General features: G+C 40.9%; 1 protein-coding gene across 3 annotated transcripts in view; it reads left to right on the top strand.

The window, feature by feature from the left end:
- tmem117 (transmembrane protein 117) overlaps window positions 1-19993 on the top strand; it is a 233891-nt gene that overhangs the window by 154448 nt on the left and 59450 nt on the right. For all 3 annotated transcript variants that reach the window (XM_068000042.1, XM_068000040.1, XM_068000041.1), the window contains exon 5: window positions 4804-4901. In XM_068000042.1, coding sequence (XP_067856143.1) covers window positions 4804-4901 — 98 coding nt within the window. The remainder of the gene's footprint in view (window positions 1-4803; window positions 4902-19993) is intronic.

The raw sequence follows: 19993 nt of genomic DNA, 5'->3' as shown, positions 1-19993 counted from the left end.
TGCTGAAGTAATGCTTTTACCAGCACTGAATCAAATGGGCTTTGTAATACATGAATTAATTTGTTGTAAATGACATGTTGTTGTTACTGCTGTTGTAAAAATGGCCTGTTCGACGGTGTAAACTAGAATTGCTGATACTTCAAGGGCTGCTTTACTTGACAGATAAGGTCATTTTTCTAAACAAGCCAATTCTTCTTACTGTCATCAAATGAATAGCACAATATATTCCATAAAATAATACAATGCAGTCTTCAGAAAAAAAAAGAACTATTTGTTTTGTGCAGTTGCATGAACAGAACTCATTGGCACTTATTTTCTCAATGTTAAACCAATTTCAGTTATATTTTTGTAGTTTATGCCATGGTTGAATAACATCCATTAAATACAAAGACATGAAGGATCGCATGGGTCCTAACACCATCATATATTTTACTGAGGCTATGTAGATGTCCAATAATGTATTACAGCAGCAATGACAATGCTTTCCTAAGATATTAACTTGATATTACAGTTCTTTGTAAAGTTTATATGATACTGTCCCAAAATACAATATAGTTGTATTGAGATAGCATTTACATATATAAATGAGCCACTGCAAATTGGTCAAAAAAACATGCACTATAGGGAAGTATGAGACACTTTTCCATTTTCACTGCAGACAGCTTACTGTTATTTACTACAGATGGAGCCTCTGGAGGCAGAGAGTGCCCAGCAGTCAATCCTATACAATCTCACATCAATCCCTGTGGAAAGGTTCATCTCTTTTTTCTTAGTTACAGGAGAGGTGACTTGCTGTTTTCTTGATGTGTAAAATCTAATTGTTCAATCCAAATAATAGCCATCCTAAAATTGGATACAGACCATTTAATCTGTCTAGTTTATCTTGCCTTATCTATAACACATTAAAAGTCTTGTGTATCACCTGCACTTCCTGTAAGAGTAACACTTGCTTTCTGTTGTGTCTGTTGTGTTTAAGCTTGTCTATTATACTTATATCTGAGTCCAACAATTTCTGCTGTGGCACTATTTTCAAAGCATCACCTGCCTGAGCCCTGCAAAAAATCGGGCCTCTTACCCAATGTGGAGTCCTGCCACTTCTGCCCACTCTCTCCTACTTCCCCTCCCTGCTCACTACTTCTTCCGACCACGACTTGCACTTTACCTTCCCCCCCTGCCCTGTGTACTGGCAACACCACAGGAGATCCACTAGAAGTATATTAAAAATGATATGTCAGTAGTGATTTTGTTACATTTGCTGTGTCACCCTTTGGTATTGCACTTATATGCAAATTTCTTGCAACTGATTAGGTATAATTTTGTAGTCAGCAACAAAACAAAACTCTGTAACTATGATTGATGAGCAAAATTTATCAATAACAATACAGAAATTAAACAACTTAAAACTTTTATAAACATTTTCACAATCTTTCCGGCCACCATTATTCCCAGTAACTGAAATTTGCAATGTCTAAAATATGTTTGTAACATAATAAAGACATAAATAATTAAACTTACCTATAAAATTGCCGCTTATATCTTCAAGTACCTGCATTAACTTTTTACTTTGAGGCCTCGATTTCTCTAAAAAGCCTGGGGTTCGAGATCAAATTTTTCCAAAAGTTAACAACTGCACCTATGCTTGCAATTCCCAGGATTTTTAAGTCTGAGTTTGTGCACTGTAGAGAATCTCCAAGCATGCATCAGTATGATTCTTTCAGTACAACAACTTAAAAACACTTTCTTGTCGGACTATAACACTATTTGAGCTTTATACTTTCTCTCGAGAGGGAGAGACAAAGCACCTATGCTTTATTTTATTCCTAAAGCATTGATTATTTACATAAAGATTTCATTTCTTTTCAGTGCAACAGCTTGAAGTGTGTCCTTCCTCAGGATGTAACAGTAATTATAAGTTTGTTTTCCAAATGTTTTTAAAACAAACTGGGGCATGAATTTTAGAACCTTTTTCGGTAAAATTTCATAGAAATATGTTTTGAAGTGCTTAGTTTTTACTTCAGAGAAAAACTACTGAGAACAACAAACAGAGACAGGGTTTTGTCTATACTGAGAATTTAAAACCAATGATTGTTTACATGTATTTGTTTTGTCAAGGTGCAGTGTATAAGGAAAACACAAATAATTTTTTTTGCAGTAAACAATCAAAAAACACTTCTTTCCAAATTCTTCCACATGCAGATATGTTTTTTTAATTCATTCTCTGGATGTGGGCATCGCTGACAAAGCCAGCACTTATTGCCCATTTTTAGTTGCCCTGAGAAGGTGCTGGTGGGCCACCTTTTTGAACTGGTATCAGTTTGATGCCAACTTTTATTTCCAGATTTTTAAAAAAAAAACTGAATTCAAATTCTCAAAACTGTCATGGTGACATTTGAGCTCACATTCTCTGGATTATTAGTCCAGGATTCTGGATTACTAGTCCAGTAACATAACCACTACACTATCGTACCTGCACACCCCTCTCTTCCACCATTCCTGCCTTTTTTGTTCATATTGAGAATTAGAAATCAACCATTGTTCAAAAACAAAAAAAATTCAGCTGTGCTACTTATTAATTCAAGTGTAGTGGGTAAGGGAAAGAAACAACTGCTTCACTGACATCATGAGCATGTTAGAAGAGATATCATACTAATAAAATGTTTAGAAATAGAATTGAAGATGATATGAATTGGGACAATGGGTTAGATCACGACTTTGTGCTATAGTGTAAAATGGGTGATAGTGAGGCGACGGCCCATTTTACATCTCAATGGAAATAAAAATCAGGAGAAAATGTAAAACCTATCTTTGCTCACCTACAATGGCTCCTGGTCCTCCAACACCTCCAAGTCAAAATACTCATCCTCGTGTTTAAATCCCTACATGGCCTCGCCCATTGCTATCTCTGTAATCTTTTCCAGCCCTACAACCCTTTCCCTCCCCCAGAACTCTCCACTCCTCCAACTCTGTCTTCTTGTGCATTCCTCCCTCACCTTAACCTCCCAGAACTCTCTGCTCCTTAGACTCTGGCCTCTTGTGTATCCCTCCCTCTGCTCACCCCACCATTACTCAGTCACTTAGGCCCTACACTCTGAAATTCTCTCCCTAAACCCTCACACCTCCCTCCCCTCCTTTAAGACTCTCCTTAAAACCCATCTCTTTGACCAAGCTTTTTTTTCACTCCGCCTAAGTTCTCTTCCTTTGGCTTAGTTTCCATTTTTCGTCCTATTACATCTCTGTGGAGTACCTTGGGACATCTTTCTACATTATAGGTGCTGTATAAATAAAGCCAGTATTGTCACCTCACCATCACCCGTTTTACATTATCGCACAAAGTCAAGATATACCCCAATAGTTCAAGTATGAGAAAAATACCAGTGCAGACCTGATGGACCACATAATCTATTTCTGTGCTGTATCATTCTATGATTTTGAAGTTGAAACAGTGTTGATTAATATTTTCATATGCTTTTTGACATTGGGAAATAATAAAATCCTCACTAAAACATTTATCAAAAAGTATAGTTAAGTTTTTTTTAAAAGAAATGTTTTTATTTAAATGGAGTAACTTGCCAGCAAATATTACCTTTGAAACTGTCACAGTTTGACCTAAAATGTAAATTTATTTCAGAAATACAAAAAGTGTTATTTAACATCTGTGCAATTTCGATAAACGTGAATCTGTCACTTTCGACAGTGAATGGGTTACAATTCATTGTGTATCAAGTGCTTTGAGATGTTTTGCCATAATAAGGTAATATATAACTGCAAGGTTTTTTAAAATTAATTTGAGACAACTGATCTGATAAATCTAATATTAGTACCGTTGCGTCTTCTGACTTTTCACTGGTAGTTTGGTGAACTCTCTAACTTTGTTTTATGGCACTGCCAGTGCTCACGATTTTGCTTACAACTTATTGATTTTTGCATTATTGTTTTAATGCACATGAATCACCAGACACAAATCCTGGACTTGAGTCCCCAGGATTGCATCAGGCTGGGTGGTAGGCTTGGTCTGACCAGGTATATCTTCAATAAGCCATATTTCAGGCCTCTCTGAAGTACTGGGTGCTCTACATCCCTGAACCCTCTTAGAATAATGACCAGGTATGGGGTGGGCAGAGAGTCCACCTCCACACAAGACCACCCTGGAAAGTTTGCTGGGAGGTCTTGACCTGCCGTATTTGGGTCCTGGCCTCGTTACTGGTCATTTTGGCCTACTCTTGCTGAAGTTGCAGTAGCAGTTTTCCAGAACAACTGTGGACTTTTGGGGCCGTAATGCCTGTGCTCTGATTTTCCTTCTCCCTGGCAGAAAATGATCATCTCTGCCTTAGGCAACCCAGCTGACATAGGGAACTCATTGTATTGGAAATGTGTGTGAACCTGTGACCCACACTCTGCACTGTAGCACATTCTTGCACCAATGCACTGTCCCATCAGATAGCCTCAATCTTTGTTGGTATTTAAATATTAGCCTCCAATTGGTCTTTTGTCTAATAAGAAGAATGAGAAGCTTTCGGCCCAAAAAAGGATGTGAATCCCATATAGAATGCCATAACATCACAAAAGATCACAGTATATTCATGTATAATTATCTATCTTAGACAACAGTAATAGAGCCACATGTTGAAGTGTCGAAGCTTTTTGCACAGTTAATAAAGTTTCTTGACCAAGGGAATAATTAAAATCTCTCTCTATTTTTCTTTTAAGTTCTATTAGGGACAACAACATGGTTAACAGGAAAAATTGAACAAATAATCCTCTGTGCAATGACATAACATTTGCTTCCATTTCTTTTCAATGAAGGTCACAGATATGATGCTTCAAGATGATTCGTATCCTGACTGGGGAAAGAGGGCTCGAGCCTTCTGGAGAAAAGGATGTAACAGGATTGTTTTGTTCTGGTAAGGCTCAACTGCCATGTTCGTCCAGACTGTCTTTACTTATAACCCCAATGCTTCTGATGCTGATAAGTAGATTTGAGACCTTTTCATGTTACTGTGATCTTGTTTAGCTGTTGTTGCACTGCTTGCAGTAGTTCCAACATCAATGTGATTATAAATACAAACAGAACTTATATTTTGCAAGAACTTATTCTGCAATAATTCATTATCCCAAGATTGCAAGTCTAAATTATGGTACAGATAGAGATTTCTCACTAGTACAACAGAATATACTTTACAGAGGAATTACAGTCAAGGAAACATAGCTGACACATTGATTTGCTGATTCTTATTGTAGTGCAGGAAGAAGAATTTGATCTTAATAACCAGGGACTAAAATTAACTTTTATGCTAAGCTGTATTTGATCTTGTAGAATTGATCTCAACCACATGGTTTTAGATTGCAGTGAATGCAATTGGTTCTGCTGGTAGAAATATTTGATCTTAAAACTCCAAATGACAAGCAATAGAAGCCTGAGTGGGCGCGGAAAATGAATAATACTTTGGATAGAATAGGGGAGAAATTGGTCCCTGTTGCATTTGTTTTGGGGCGGAAAATTAGAGTTGGGGGGACCGATTTCCGGGCGTGATCTCTCCTACCTGATCTCCCCCGGAAGTGTGCCCACTGACAAATTGGACACCAACAACTTACAGGGGTCCAAGGTGCCTGCATGAAGCATTAGGCTATTTGTATATGCTAATCAGGGTCCTACGCCTGTTCTAGGATCCCGCCTCCAAATTTGGCATAAACTGGATGGAGCATGCATGGCGCAAGCTCCACTCAGCTTTAACGGGTTTACAGCAGCCTAACCAGTGGTCCTTAAAGAGACCCTTAGAGGCCGCCAGGAGTACTTCTCCTGGCTCTATAACAGTACTGCGGGCCGCTGCCAGACCGGGCTTGCCCCTCTTCTGGTTCATATGTTGATTTTGTATGCTGATTATTTTTCAATCTCTTTCAAATGTACTTATTTAAAGTAATACAGCAGCCCTACCCATTTATAATACAAAATATATGAACAACAACAACAACTTGCATTTATATAGCGCCTTTACTGCAGTAAAACGTCCCAAGGCACTTCACAGGAGCAATATCAAACAAAATTTTACACTGAGCCACGTAAGGAGATGCTAGGACAGGTGACCAAAAGCTTGGTCAAAGAGGTAGGTTTTAAGGAGCAACTTAAAGGAGGAGAGAGAGGTTGAGAGGCAGAGAGGTTTAAGGAGGGAATTCCAGAGCTCAGGGCCTAGACAGCTGAGGCATGACCGCCAATAGTGGAGCAATTAAAATCGGAGATGCAAAAGAGACAGGAATTGGAGGAGCGCAGAGATCTCGGAGGTTGTAGGGCTGGAGGAGGTTACAGAGATAGGGAAAGGCGAGGCATTGGAGGTATTTGAAAATAAGGATGAGAATTTTAAAATCGAGTTTTTGTCAGACCGGGAGCTAGTGTAGGTCAGTAAGCACAGGGGCGATGGGTGAACGGGATTTGGTGCGAGTTAGGATACGGGCAGCAGAGTTTTGGATGAGCTCAAGTTTATGAAGGGTGGAACATTAAACAATGACAGAATGTCATATTCTGGGTCTGGAGCATAGTTATGACTTTTAGCTTGTGACCTGGCTTGTCCCTTTAAGTCAACTTTCTAATGTGCTTCCTTGCAGAACTGATCTAAATAGATCCTAAGGTCAATCCAAGGTTAATTGCTGTTTGGTGAGGGAAGCAGATTGCAAGGTGCTTTAAATTTCTGGCCCCAGGACAGAAAAAAAGTGTTTTCCTTTCTCTTTTGTTTATATATTGAAGTTTAAAGCCTGGGGTATGATGGACACTCTCAAAAATGTTATATAGGTAATGAAAGCCAATCAGGTGCAAGTATGATACTTTGCATATGTGACACATTCAGGTGTGACAGAAATTGTTGATACATTATGGATGGGCACTAGATGCACAATTCTATAGAAGATAAAGGCTGCTTTATACTATTGAGATATTAGTTAAAGTACAGGGATCAAATGTTTGCTCAGTTGCTGATATCTTGCCACCCTTATTTGCATTTCGAGCACATTGTCTCCAAGCATACCCTCGATCAACGAAAGCCTTATAACACCCGCAGGCAAATTGTGAAGCTTGGTGAATTAAATTTCAAGATGAAAGTGATAATGGGACGCAGCATTGACACAACTATCAATATAAAGGATTGAAGAGACCAGGAAGGAAGCCCGAGTAAGATTGGAACAAAGAATGTTGTGCATATGCTACAAATAGACAGGCATAGCTGGGACATATGTGGGTTCCCATAGCAACACCTTTTACCTGGAAGAAGTGAGTGGAATTAGAAGAGAAATTGCTCAAGTGAGAGCAAGTTCAGGTGGAGGAGGGTGGTGGTGGATGGGACTGGTTGGGTTATTGCTCATGGCTGCTGTTCAAGAATACTTTTGCACTGTTTTGATTAAAAATATTCTGGAATATCCTGTATCCGCTCCATCACCAAGATCGCCTACCTCCAGCTCTGTAACATTGCTCATCTCCGCCCCATCTCAGCTCATCTGCTGCTAAAACCCTCATCCATGGCTTTGTTGCCTCTAGACTTGACTATTCCAATGCTCTACTTGGAGTACTTGAATATGCACTTGAAGTGCCATAACCTGCAAGGCTACAGACCAAGAGTTGGAAAGTGGGATTAGGTTGGATAGCTCTTTTTCAGCCGGCAGTCACGATGGACCGAATGGCCTCCTTCTGAGCCATAAATTTCTAGGATTCCATGATTCTCTCCTGGCCGGCCTCCCATCTTCCACCCTCCATAAACTTGAGCTCATCCAAAACTCTTCTGCCTGACTCCTAACTCGCAACAAGTCTCGTACTCCCATCACCCCTGTGCTCGCTGATCTACATTGGCTCCTTGTCCGGCTACACCTCGATTTTAAAATTCTCACCCTTGTTTTCAAATCACTCCATGGCCTTGCCCCTCCCTATCTCTGTAACCTCCTCCAGCCCTACAACCCTCTGAGATCTCTGCGCACCTCCAATTCTGGCCTCTGGCGCATCCCCAATTTTAATCATTCCACCATTGGCGGCCTTGCCTTCAGCTGCCTAGGCCCTAAGCTCTGGAATTCCCTCCCGAAACCTCTCTACCTCTCTCTCCTCCTTTAAGACGATCCTTAAAACCTACCTCTTTGACCAAGCTTTTGGTCACCTGTCCTAACATCTCATGTGGCTCGGTGTCAAATTGTGTTTGATAACGCTCCTGTGAAATGCCTTGGGACATTTTATTACATTAAAGGTGCTATATAAATGCAAATTGTTTTTGTTGTTGTTGTTACAGGGACGACAATTAAATTGTGAGTTGGGACAAAAGATTTTATCATGATGTTTAATTCTAAGTTGCACTTGTTCTCTCTGAAATCTAGAGGTTATTATGCAAAGCCTCTGTAGACAGAATAATTCCCAATCATTTATTGATGACAAAGGGAGATATTCACTGGTGTGCACAAGAACAAAAAAATACCAGGATGACAAAAAGCTTTAAATTGAGTGATGGGATGATAGTCATTTGTATTTTCCCTTCCTGGATTAATAATTCTTGTGATGGACCTTCCTGAATAAATGAAGAACAGCAGATTACATCTATTAAACATGCATTCTGAGCAAGATGAAAGAACTCTTCCTAGTCCAGATTAGTATACATTCATCTTTATTTGGTGAAGATATACAGGGAATGTATTTGAAAAAATATAGGAAAACTACAGTTCAAATAGAAGTGCTAACTAAATCCACTCAGCAAGCAAACATGTGTTCTACTGTTTTAAAGAAAGAAGAAAGAACTTGCATTTAGATAGCACCTTTCACAACCTAAGGACATCCTAAAGCATTTTACAGCCAATGAAGTACTTTTGAAATGTATCACTGGCTGCCATGTTTTCTGCATTACAACAATTTGTGCACAGCAAGGTCCCACAAACAGCAATGAGATGAATGACCAGATAATCTGTTTTAGTGATGTTGCTTGAGAGATAAATATTGACCAGGACATAAGGAGAATTCCCCTGTTCTTCAAATAGCGCCATGCGATCTTCTACATCCACCTAAGAGGGCAGACGGGGCCTCGGTTTAACGTCTCATCCGAAAGACGGTACCTCCGACAGTGCAGCATTCCCTCAGTACTGTACTGGAGTGTTAGCCTAGATTATGTACTCAGGTCCCTGGAGTAGGACTTGAACCCACAACCTTCCGACTCAGAGGTGAGAATGCTATCACTGAGTCAAGGCTGACAGCTTTCTTTTTATTTTTAAATTTTTTAATATAGTTTTCTGGTTACTTAAAGCAATATTGATGGAAAGCCTGAGAGAAGTTTTAAATCACATAGTCATTGTGCCCTTTGGGAAATCATTGTATGCGCTGCTTAATGTTTTCACACTGGATTAATATCTCAAGAAATTGTGATCCTCCATCACCTAACAGTAAAGATACAGACTGTAGAGAGAAACTGTGGAGACAAATAACAGAAATTAGTGGATCAACGCTGCAAATAATTGATCGATGTTTATTTTAGGATTTAATGGTCGCCGTAAGACAGAGCAATTTTTGCAGTTTTTTGCTGAGTTGTAGTTTACGACGTCATACGTAGGTTATGCCATGTCTGTACCAAAGATTGGAATAAAACTGGAAACTTGCTCGAGATAAACAGCAGGGAGCGGATTTTCGTCTTCACTGCCTGGGCAGTAATCTGGCGGGATTATAGCCCGCCCATTATAGAACCTGCCTGATTTTCACTCGATTGATTTCAGTGGAATGAAAATCAGGCAGGTTCTGTAGAGGGTGGTCCATCTGTCTCGCCACATTACCACCCAGGTAGTGAAGGTGAAAATCTCCCCCTATGTCTGTCAGAAACTGTAAAGAGAAAAGACAAGTTAAAGTTTTGGGCAGAATCCTTCTTCAGAACTGAAAACTGAACTTCAGAATCTGAACAAAGGGGAAGGGGAGGAATAAAAAAACAACAGATTCTTTAATCACAGAGAGGAAATGAATGTGTTTAGTGAACTGCAACCTGCTTAAAAGAAAAGCAGGAGGTTGTTAGATGATGTGAAAGGCCAGCAACAGAATGAGATTTAAAAAAAACCAAAAGAATATGAAAATGGCTAATACTCAAGAACAAAGATGAGAAAATAGATTGAAAAACAATCAGAAAAAACCTGCAGCTGAAGATCAAGAGAATGCTTAGTTTACAGCATTATCCTCCTTGTCAGGATCCATCCAAATTATATTGATGGAAACACAGAATCAATCATCAGTTAAATTGAAACAATTAACAAAGTGTAATCAGTGAGGCAGCAAGTGATAGATCACAAACAATTAACTACTTGACATGGATTTTCTTTGCTTCATACATAAAATGGGACCAAATAGGAACAGTAAGAGTTTATTTTGTGATCTAAGCGTTGAAGTGCCAATGTTGATTCTGCTGGATTTTGTGGTTTTGCTCTCATTAATGTTGCCTGGTGGGCTCCTGGTTTGTGGCTGCAGACACGAGCTCAGCAAGGGTGGCGGGGACGTTGGGATAAGACATTTTGTGCGCTATTCACAATTAAAGGTAAGTAGGGACAAAATTTATTTCAGCCTTTCCAAAGGCTGCATGGGAGACAAAAGGCAACGACCAAAGGAAGGCAGAACAAATGAGGCAGAAACAGAGTCCATGTATAAGTGATGCAGCAGAAATCCCCAATTCGATGGCTGAAAAGGTGGACGTGGTGTTGCATGAGGTAGATGTAAGGAGGGTTGACCTGTTCCGTGCCTTGTCACAGGTCAGCAGTGCAGTATATCATGCAGGAGGGAATAGCTAGGGTCAATGCTGTTTACACTAATTTCAGAGCCTGGCAATAGATGCAGAAGAAGATGGCACAATTTCAGGAAATTATCAAGATAAAACTACCTAACAGAACCTTTGGATGGCTCAAGTATACATGTGGCAAAGTGTTGCCTATAAAGAGCCTCTCATTTACTGCTAGCCCTTGCCAAGCTCTGTAATTTACTGCTGGCCCTTACCAAGCTCTGTAATTTCTTATCAATTATACCCATACTCCGACAGGGCAAATAGTCAACCTATAAGGTACAATTGAAAACCTTGACACACTAATGTCTTCAAGAGATTTCATGCATGAAGTATTATAGCAGAATCTAGCTGCATGTCGTATGGTCACTTACTGACACTTAGGATGGACTGGAGGTTGAGCATATGTCTGAAACTTTGTATGTGCTCCTTTACCTTCCAGTATCTCAAGAATTTTCTTTACTTACATTATAATGTGGCACAAAATGTAAGGGATCAAAACTGAACTGTGGTGTGCACATGTGCAATCTGCCCAATTTTATTTTCTGGTCTATTCTAACTTTACAGCTAAGATTCCATTCCTCTTTTTTCAATATTTGACCTTGACTAACATTTAATGTTTGTTCAATTCAGTTTTTTCCTCCTGCTGACATTCCCACTTAAGGTTGCAGAATGGAAATTCCTGTAGAGTATCTTTGTTTCATACATTGCATTATATATAAAAGCTTATAGTTCATAATATAATTATACACTGCACAATATCTATTATATATTAAATTCAGTCTGTGTGCTGCACGTTACATGGAAAACTCAATATAAGTACCTGCAATACCTGTTACTCCTATAGGTGGTGTTGTGATAGGAATTTTCAATGTTAAATGTGTTAACCGTGTGACACACAATTGGTGCGATTTTATAATTATAGTATATTACCTTGAAATTGCCCAACCTGCTCACCGGCTTCCCATAAATCGCTCCAACAGTTTTTTTCAGCTGCCATATTTCCCCTCAGTAACTGCAATTTCTAATATCCAAAGTAAGGGTTTGGACAAAATTTTAAAAATCCAAAACATGACACATTTTGGAATAACATGATTAAATGATTGCCTTTTGTGTCTTTTAATGCATTCATTTAAGGTTTTTATTTGAAGGCCTCAACCTTTCCCTAAAGCTGGGCTTGGACTTGGTATTTTTTGCCCAGAGCTGTGACACTGTGAGCTGAATTTGGATTGTGCAGTCTGACCATGTGCAGGGTACCTAATTTCCCAAGATGCTCCCCTACCATTCAGTCAGCTGTATGGATGGGTTATTTTTCTTTACCTCCTAGCACTTTCTGCCCAGTAATCAAACTTCAAAACCGTTATTGTGGTAACATTTATATTGAGTGTTTTTTTTAAAAGAGTATGTGTATGAGAGGGAGAAAAATTCCACTTCTGATTACACACCTGTTGTAACTTTTGTTTTGTGTCCTATAAATTGTAAAATGTGTATTAAGTTAAAAGAGAGAAAGAGGGACTAAGGTCAGGTAAAGAGAGAGGTGTGTGGGAGAGATAGAGTGCTTTTCTTTTAATATTTCAACTAAGGAAAATGCTAAATTTTGAAGCAACTAATTATCTCCATTTGCGTTTCGTTGTCAGAAAAAGTAAATGCTAATTGTGTATACCTATGAGACAGAGATTTTAATTTCCAACATTTATGAGACAGAGGCAGAGAAATAGGGAGAACGATACATAGATAAAATGGCAGACAGGCCATTTTTTCCCTCATAATTTAAATTCTTTTCTTTAAAAAGTTGAATTTTGAAAACCAACAAAGCCTCTTTTGGGGAAAATGTAAGGAATCTTACAACACCAGGTTATAGTCCAACAGTTTTATTTGAAAATCACAAGCTTTCGGAGGCTTTCTCCTTCGTCAGGTGAGTGAGGAATTCCTTGAAGGTTACCGCATATATGAATTCCACACTCACCTGACGAAGGAGAAAGCCTCCGAAAGCTTGTGATTTTCAAATAAAACTGTTGGACTATAACCTGGTGTTGTAAGATTCCTTACATTTGTCCACCCCAGTCCATCACCGGCATCTCCACATCTTGGGGAAAATGGGTAGGGAAGATAAGGGGGAAGGGGAGGAGTGAAACTGGCTTTTTTGCATCTTTCCTAGGGGTAGGTGAGTGGGAGTGGTGAAGAGTGGATGGAGGTTTAATAGTAAGGTGAATGCCAGCGGAGCAAAGGAGAGGATACAGAAGTTGAGTGGGTCATTCAAAGAGGAATTGTTAGGAATAATGATGGGAATGAGGGGATGGTAGGAAGGGGAATGCGTTGTGAAAAGGTGAAGGGGTAGGGGCTATGATTGAAGTGAAGGGGTGGGGAAGGATGTGATTGGGGCAGGGGATGGGAAGGGAGCCACTGAAGACCACATTTCCCCACAACCCCTATCCCAAATGCAGCCTATTGATAGCTCAATCCTCTACTACACCACCCATTACCACACCACCCACTGCCTCACCACCCATTACCACATCACCCACTGCCTCACCACCCATTACCACATCACCCACTGCCTCACCACCCATTACCACATCACCCACTGCCTCACCACCCATTACCACATCACCCACTGCCTCACTACCCATTACCACATCACCCACTGCCTCACTACCCATTACCACATCACCCACTGCCTCACCCCTCACTACCCACACCACCCACTACCCACATCACCCACTACCCACACCTCTCACTACCCACATCACCCACTACCCACACCACCCACTGCCCACACCCCTCACTACCCACACCCCTCACTATCCACACCACTCACTACCCACACCACCCACTACCCACACCCCTCACTACCCACATCACTCACCACCCACATCACCCACTGCCCACACCTCTCACTACCCACACCACCCACTACCCACACCACCCACTGCCCACACCCCTCACTACCCACACCCCTCACTATCCACACCACTCACTACCCACACCACTCACTACCCACACCCCTCACTGCCCACACCCCTCACTGCCCACACCGCCCACGCCCCTCACTGCCCACACCACTCACTACCCACACCACTCACTATCCACACCCCTCACTGCCCACACCACCCACTGCCCACGCCTCTCACTGCCCACACCACTCACTACCCACACCACTCACTGCCCACACCCCTCACTGCCCACACCACCCACTGCCCACATCACCCACTACCCACACCACCCACTACCCACACCACCCACTGCCCACACCCCTCACTACCCACACCACCCACTGCCCACACCCCTCACTACCCACACCCCTCACTACCCACACCCCTCACTACCCACACCACTCACTATCCACACCCCTCACTACCCACACCCCTCACTACCTACACCCCTCACTATCCACACCCCTCACTATCCACACCCCTCACTACCCACACCCCTCACTATCCACACCCCTCACTGCCCACACCCCTCACTGCCCACACCCCTCACTACCCACACCCCTCACTACCCACACCACTCACTACCCACACCCCTCACTGCCCACACCCCTCACTGCCCACACCGCCCACGCCCCTCACTGCCCACACCACTCACTACCCACACCACTCACTATCCACACCCCTCACTGCCCACACCCCTCACTACCCACACCACTCACTATCCACACCCCTCACTACCCACACCCCTCACTATCCACACCCCTCACTGCCCACACCACCCACTGCCCACACCCCTCACTACCCACGCCACCCACTGCCCACACCACCCACTGCCCACACCACCCACTGCCCACACCACCCACTGCCCACACCACCCACTGCCCACACCACCCACTACCACACCACCCACTGTCCCACCCCCCACCACATCATCTCCCAACACACCACCCACTACCACCTCCCACCCAAAAGCAGGAAAAGAGAGACGCAGAAGAGGACAGAGAAGCAAGAAGAGTTAAGGGTGGCGATGCAGCAGAGAAGAGGAGAGAGAAGCAGAAGAGGAGAAACAACAAATCAGCAACATGAAGACACCAGAGAGTGACCATATTCTCCTATTCACTGCGTTCAACGGCTTGGGAAATTGACTCGTAATGTAGTATAAATAAGATATTTTAATGTAGTAAATATAACAATTTATGGCTCCAATGCAATTATTATCCGGTTAGAAATTTCTTTGTCTATTATATAATATACAAAGTACATATGTTACAAAATTTATTAAATATATAAAATGTAACTTGCAAACATTTCTCTGTATATAATTATGTAATTATATTTACATATATAATTATGTACAATTATATTTATATATAATTACAAACACATGCTCCAACTTGCCACAGGCAAAAACACAGGATATCTGGCATTTTAAAAACTAGCACAAATTTCATTTGTTTTCTTAATATTTCCCCCAGCTTAGTACTGTAAGTATACTGGGCAGTTTCATAAGGAGAGAAATTATGTTTTTAGGTTCTAGGAGTAAGTCTATGTTTCAATAAATTAAATTTACATATAAAATTAGGTCTAATTAGTATGCTTAATATGTTACACACTTCAACGTTCATACAGATACGGCTTTTGTTTAAGTAATTAGAGAAAATGTATTTGAAAATCACCTAATTTGCATATGAAAAATATAATTTGTACAGTATATCATTGTATCTCTAATGCAGAAGCATTTCATAAGGGTGTGCTGTTTTAAGTTGTGGGGGTAGGTGTATTTTCTGATTAACGTACATTCTGTCTGTAAATTATGTATAGTTAGTATCGTTTATTATTATGGTCTCCCTTTTGGCTCAATGGATATCTTTCCAAGTTCCAGGTTATATGCAATACTGTGAATTATTGGGGAAGCCTATTTTCTGATCAACTAATTTTGTATGCTGTCATGTTACCTTGTATGTTAAAACTGTCTAATTAGCATACTGCATTCATATTTGACCCTACTAATGATGAATATTATCTACATTAATAATGTGGAAATGTTTATTTTGCTGCAGACGTCATTACTTTCCTCCTCATTGATAGACTTTGTTTCTGCTGACTCACTTCATACTTTTGCACAAGCAAATAATTAAGTTAAAGCCTCTTAAGATTTAACTACAGGTCCCAGCTTGCTTTGAAAGGCTGCAACTTAGAACTCCCAGTCTGCTTTGGATTGTGAGATGCCTCATGTGGATTGAAGATGACTTCTATGTAAGGATGAGATAGATTTTCGTCTTCACTGCTTGGCTGGCAATTTGGCGGGTCAGATCACACACCCTTTATAAAACCTGCCTGATTTTCATCCATTGATTTTTGCTGTGAAAATGAAAATCTATCCTGACATTTCGGGTGTATTCTAAATATATTTGCCAAATGTAAGTAATTAGCAAGGTAGACATAGTGCTCTCGAGGATAGGCCCTTGTGAGGTTTTGGCACTTTCTTTTGAAAAGTAAAAAATTATTAACCTTCTTGTCCATTCCCTCGCGAGTGATTTTCAAACTGTGAAGGATCTGCCGTTCTAACTTCTGAACAACAGTGTCAGTTTCCCAAAGGAAAACAGTGCCTCCATTGAAGATTTTTTTATTTATTAATATGCAGCAACAGAAAAAACATGCTAGTAGTTTCACAATATGGAAATCTGGTGACTCCAGAGACCCCCTGGGTTCGGGTACCCTGGTTGAAAACCCATGTGCTAGATGTGCCAGTGGATGTGATTAATGGTCACTCACTTTAGTTAAAAAATATATATAAAAATTAACTTTACTTGGACAAGAGAACGGATGGTCTGTTTCACATTTCAGAATTTTTGACCATTTTTTTCCGCAGGAAGAATTTGAACATGATTTATATTGATGTATTGCTTTGTGTTAACGTGAATTCACTAAGGTTTAAAATCCATCATGCTGGAACTGATGGGAAAAAGAGGGGTTGGTATGTAAATAAGTTTGCCTAAGAGTTAACAAGCAGTCATTGAGAACTGTAACTCATAACGATTGGGGACAGTAGATGATCTGTTATCTTGTTTCAGATGCTTCCAGTAGACATTCAAGACCTGAGATTGGTTTGAACTGAAGTCTTCCGTACACAGCACAAGGTGGTCTGGCCAAGCTTTCACCTGGGGGAGGGAGGAGGTGGGAGCCAGTTAATTGGCAGTTCAACTGACCAACCCCTGGATGGGAATGTTTGCAGGTTGAGGTTTTCCACTCCCTGTGGACGCATAGAATAAAAGAAGGTGAAACACACATTCGGGGCCGGTTCCGTCCAAGACTGTTGAATGAAGAAAGGAGGAGGCAAATCTCTTTTAAGAAGAAAGCTGGCCTTGGCTTAGATAGCCTTTCAGGTTTCAGAAAAAAAGATTGTCCAAGAAAAGTGAATGTTTTTTAACCTGTTAATGGACATATCATAGAATCATACAGCACAGAAGGAAACCATTCAGCTCATCGTGCCTGTGCCGGCTCTTTGAAAGAGCTATCCAATTAGTCCCACTCCCCTGCTCTTTCCCCATAGCTCTGCAAATTTTCCTTTTCAAGTATATATCCAATTTATCCATTTTTTATTATTTTCCTTATTTGTATGGAGGGACTGAAGTTAAATTGTGTTAAGGTGAGATTTTCTATAACTGTTCCTCTGTATATTCACTTACTAACAACAAAATAAAGCAGCTTAATAATTCATATCTGGCCTCTTGGGTTACGCTATTGTACATCTAGATATTGGGTTGCAAAAGAAAGCACCTGATGGTGACGGACATAGATTCACTTACAGGAGAGACCACTGACGCTAACCCAAGCATATAAGGCTGACCTAAAATCTGTATCATCCTGTGTACAGTCCTACGCTTCTCTGAAGCTGTCTACTACAAGGTGCACAAGAGTGGTCTTGCCCTTCGATTTGTCCTCCCCACCATGAGGAAATATTTAAGCACTTCTCAATATGAATCTCCATTCCAGCACTTCATGGCTAACCATTGCGTTACCCTATTTCGGTCACATATTTATCTTTTCCTTTCACAAAGTCTCCCCGTGCAATGTTTCTTTCCTGACTGAGAGTTTAAGCAGCATACCTAGTCCCAGACATCCAAAAGTGTCACTCTACAGTTGGGGAGGGATAGTTCAGGTATGAATTTTTTTCTTAACACTCTGTCACAGAACATCGGAGTTTCAATACGTTCTCTTGCTATGTAACTTCCTCCAATTTTCTTTGTCAATATAGTTTATGATTTATTAACAGTAATAAATAATTTAAAACCCATTCATCACACACTACTATTGCAGAGCCATTTGCTACAGCCTGAAATCGCTCTCCACAGTTACTCCTGAGAGCTTTAACATAGCATTTGTAAAGGTTAAATGAGTCTCGTGTTTTTCAAGGAAAATGCTGCATAAATATTTAGATTTTATGGATATCATAAGCCTGCACTGTTCTCCATTGATTTACTTTGGCTTATGTACATTTCGCATCTCTTGGCAAACGTTGTAGTTGCACACACACCTTCCTGGGACCAGAAACTGTACTATAACAACAAATAAGATCCATAGCACTTAATGAGTTAAGATATGTTGGGTACTATTTTTTGGAAAACATGAAGCTTGTTTTAATTTAAATACATCCTTGATTAGTGCTCAGATCACTAAGTATGAAGACATTTATGGATTCAATCATTTTAACTTACTGAATGCACATTCTGCAAAGCTGTCTAATGGAATAGAATTAATGCCTGGACGGTCTCCAAAATCGTGCACTGACTCTAGGGAGGGATTAAATATTTATGATGAGTGTTTGCAGTGAAATTCATGTGGAGGAACCTGCAGCTTCTTTCTTCTGTTTAATTTATTTCTTTGTTCTTCTACACATTGATTCCTTGCAGTACACAGGATTCTGTAGGTTTTTACTTGATTGATGGAAACAGAATTACATTTATTAATACATATGGGGTTAAATTGGGCCGTGTGGCACCCGTTTTCTAGGCACTACGTGGCCACCTAAGACTCGAAAATGTGGTCTGAGATGCGCATGCACACTTCCGACTGGAAGTGCGCAGGACGCCATCTTGGTAAAGGAGTTTGTGTGCACGCCTAATGACTGTCGCCAGCATGTACAGTAGGGAGATTATGACGCGAATCAGTGTGCAACGCTGATTTGAAGACGCCGCTGCTATTTAGCAACTCCACACTCCAGCCAAAGCCCTGTCTTAACCTCACACAGCTGAACACGACTTTAAACGGCACGAAGAACCACCCCCACCCTGTCACCAGCGCTATTTAAAAGGATCATGAAGTTGCTCGATTATTTCTTCTGGCTGCTGGTGCAATTGTAAGCATTTTAGAAGTTTTCCTACACTTGTTTAAAGTTTGAATACTCTACAGGGAGAGTGGACCGGCTGGTCTTGCAGTACTTTTAGTGGCATTTAAAATATTATGCTGAAAAAGGTTGCTTCCAGACTTGGGTGGCCTGGTAGGGATTCCACTGGGAATTGAACGTGAGTATGAGAATGAAGACAGGCAACGCAGAGCAGGACAAGCTGCTAGAAGAGGGAGGAGGAGGAGGAGGAGGAGCAGGGCACTCAGCAGGAGGCCATATCCATGGAGGGTGTTCAGGGAACAATTCTCTTACCTCAATTTCAGTGACGACCAGTGCATCAGATGTCTTTGGTTCACAAAAGAGGTTGAGACTGAAATCTATCAACTGATGCAGCCACAACTGCACCGTCAAAGCAGAGCAAGGACAGCATTGCCTATGGCTGTCAAGGTGACCATGGCTCTTAATTTTTATGCCTCTGGCTCCTTTCAGGCTGCTGCTGGAGATATAAGCAACATCTCGCAGTTTGCAGTGCACTGCAGTATAAGGGAGGTCACTGAGGTTCTCTATACAATGAGAAACACATATATCTCATAGAATGTACAGCACAGAAACTGGCCATTTGGCCCAACAGGTCCACTCTGGTGTTTATGCTCCACACAAACCTCCTCCCTCCCTATTTCACCTAACCCTATCAGCATATCTTTTTATTCCTTTCTCCCTCATGTGTTCATCTGGCTTCCCCTTAAATGCATCTATGCTAGTTGCCTCAACTACTCCCTGTGGTAGCGAGTTCCACATTCTAACCACTCTCTGGGTAAAGAAGTTTCTCCTGAATTCCCTGGATTTATTAGTGATTATCTTATATTTATGGCCCCTAATTCTGATCTCCCCTGCAAGTGGAAACATCTTATCCATGTCAACCCTTTCAGAATCTTGAAGACCTCTATTAGGTCACC

This window comes from Heptranchias perlo, chromosome 18, assembly GCF_035084215.1.
Source record: "Heptranchias perlo isolate sHepPer1 chromosome 18, sHepPer1.hap1, whole genome shotgun sequence".
Classification (NCBI taxonomy): Eukaryota; Metazoa; Chordata; class Chondrichthyes; order Hexanchiformes; family Hexanchidae; genus Heptranchias; species Heptranchias perlo.
This window is presented reverse-complemented; position numbering and strand designations above follow the sequence as displayed.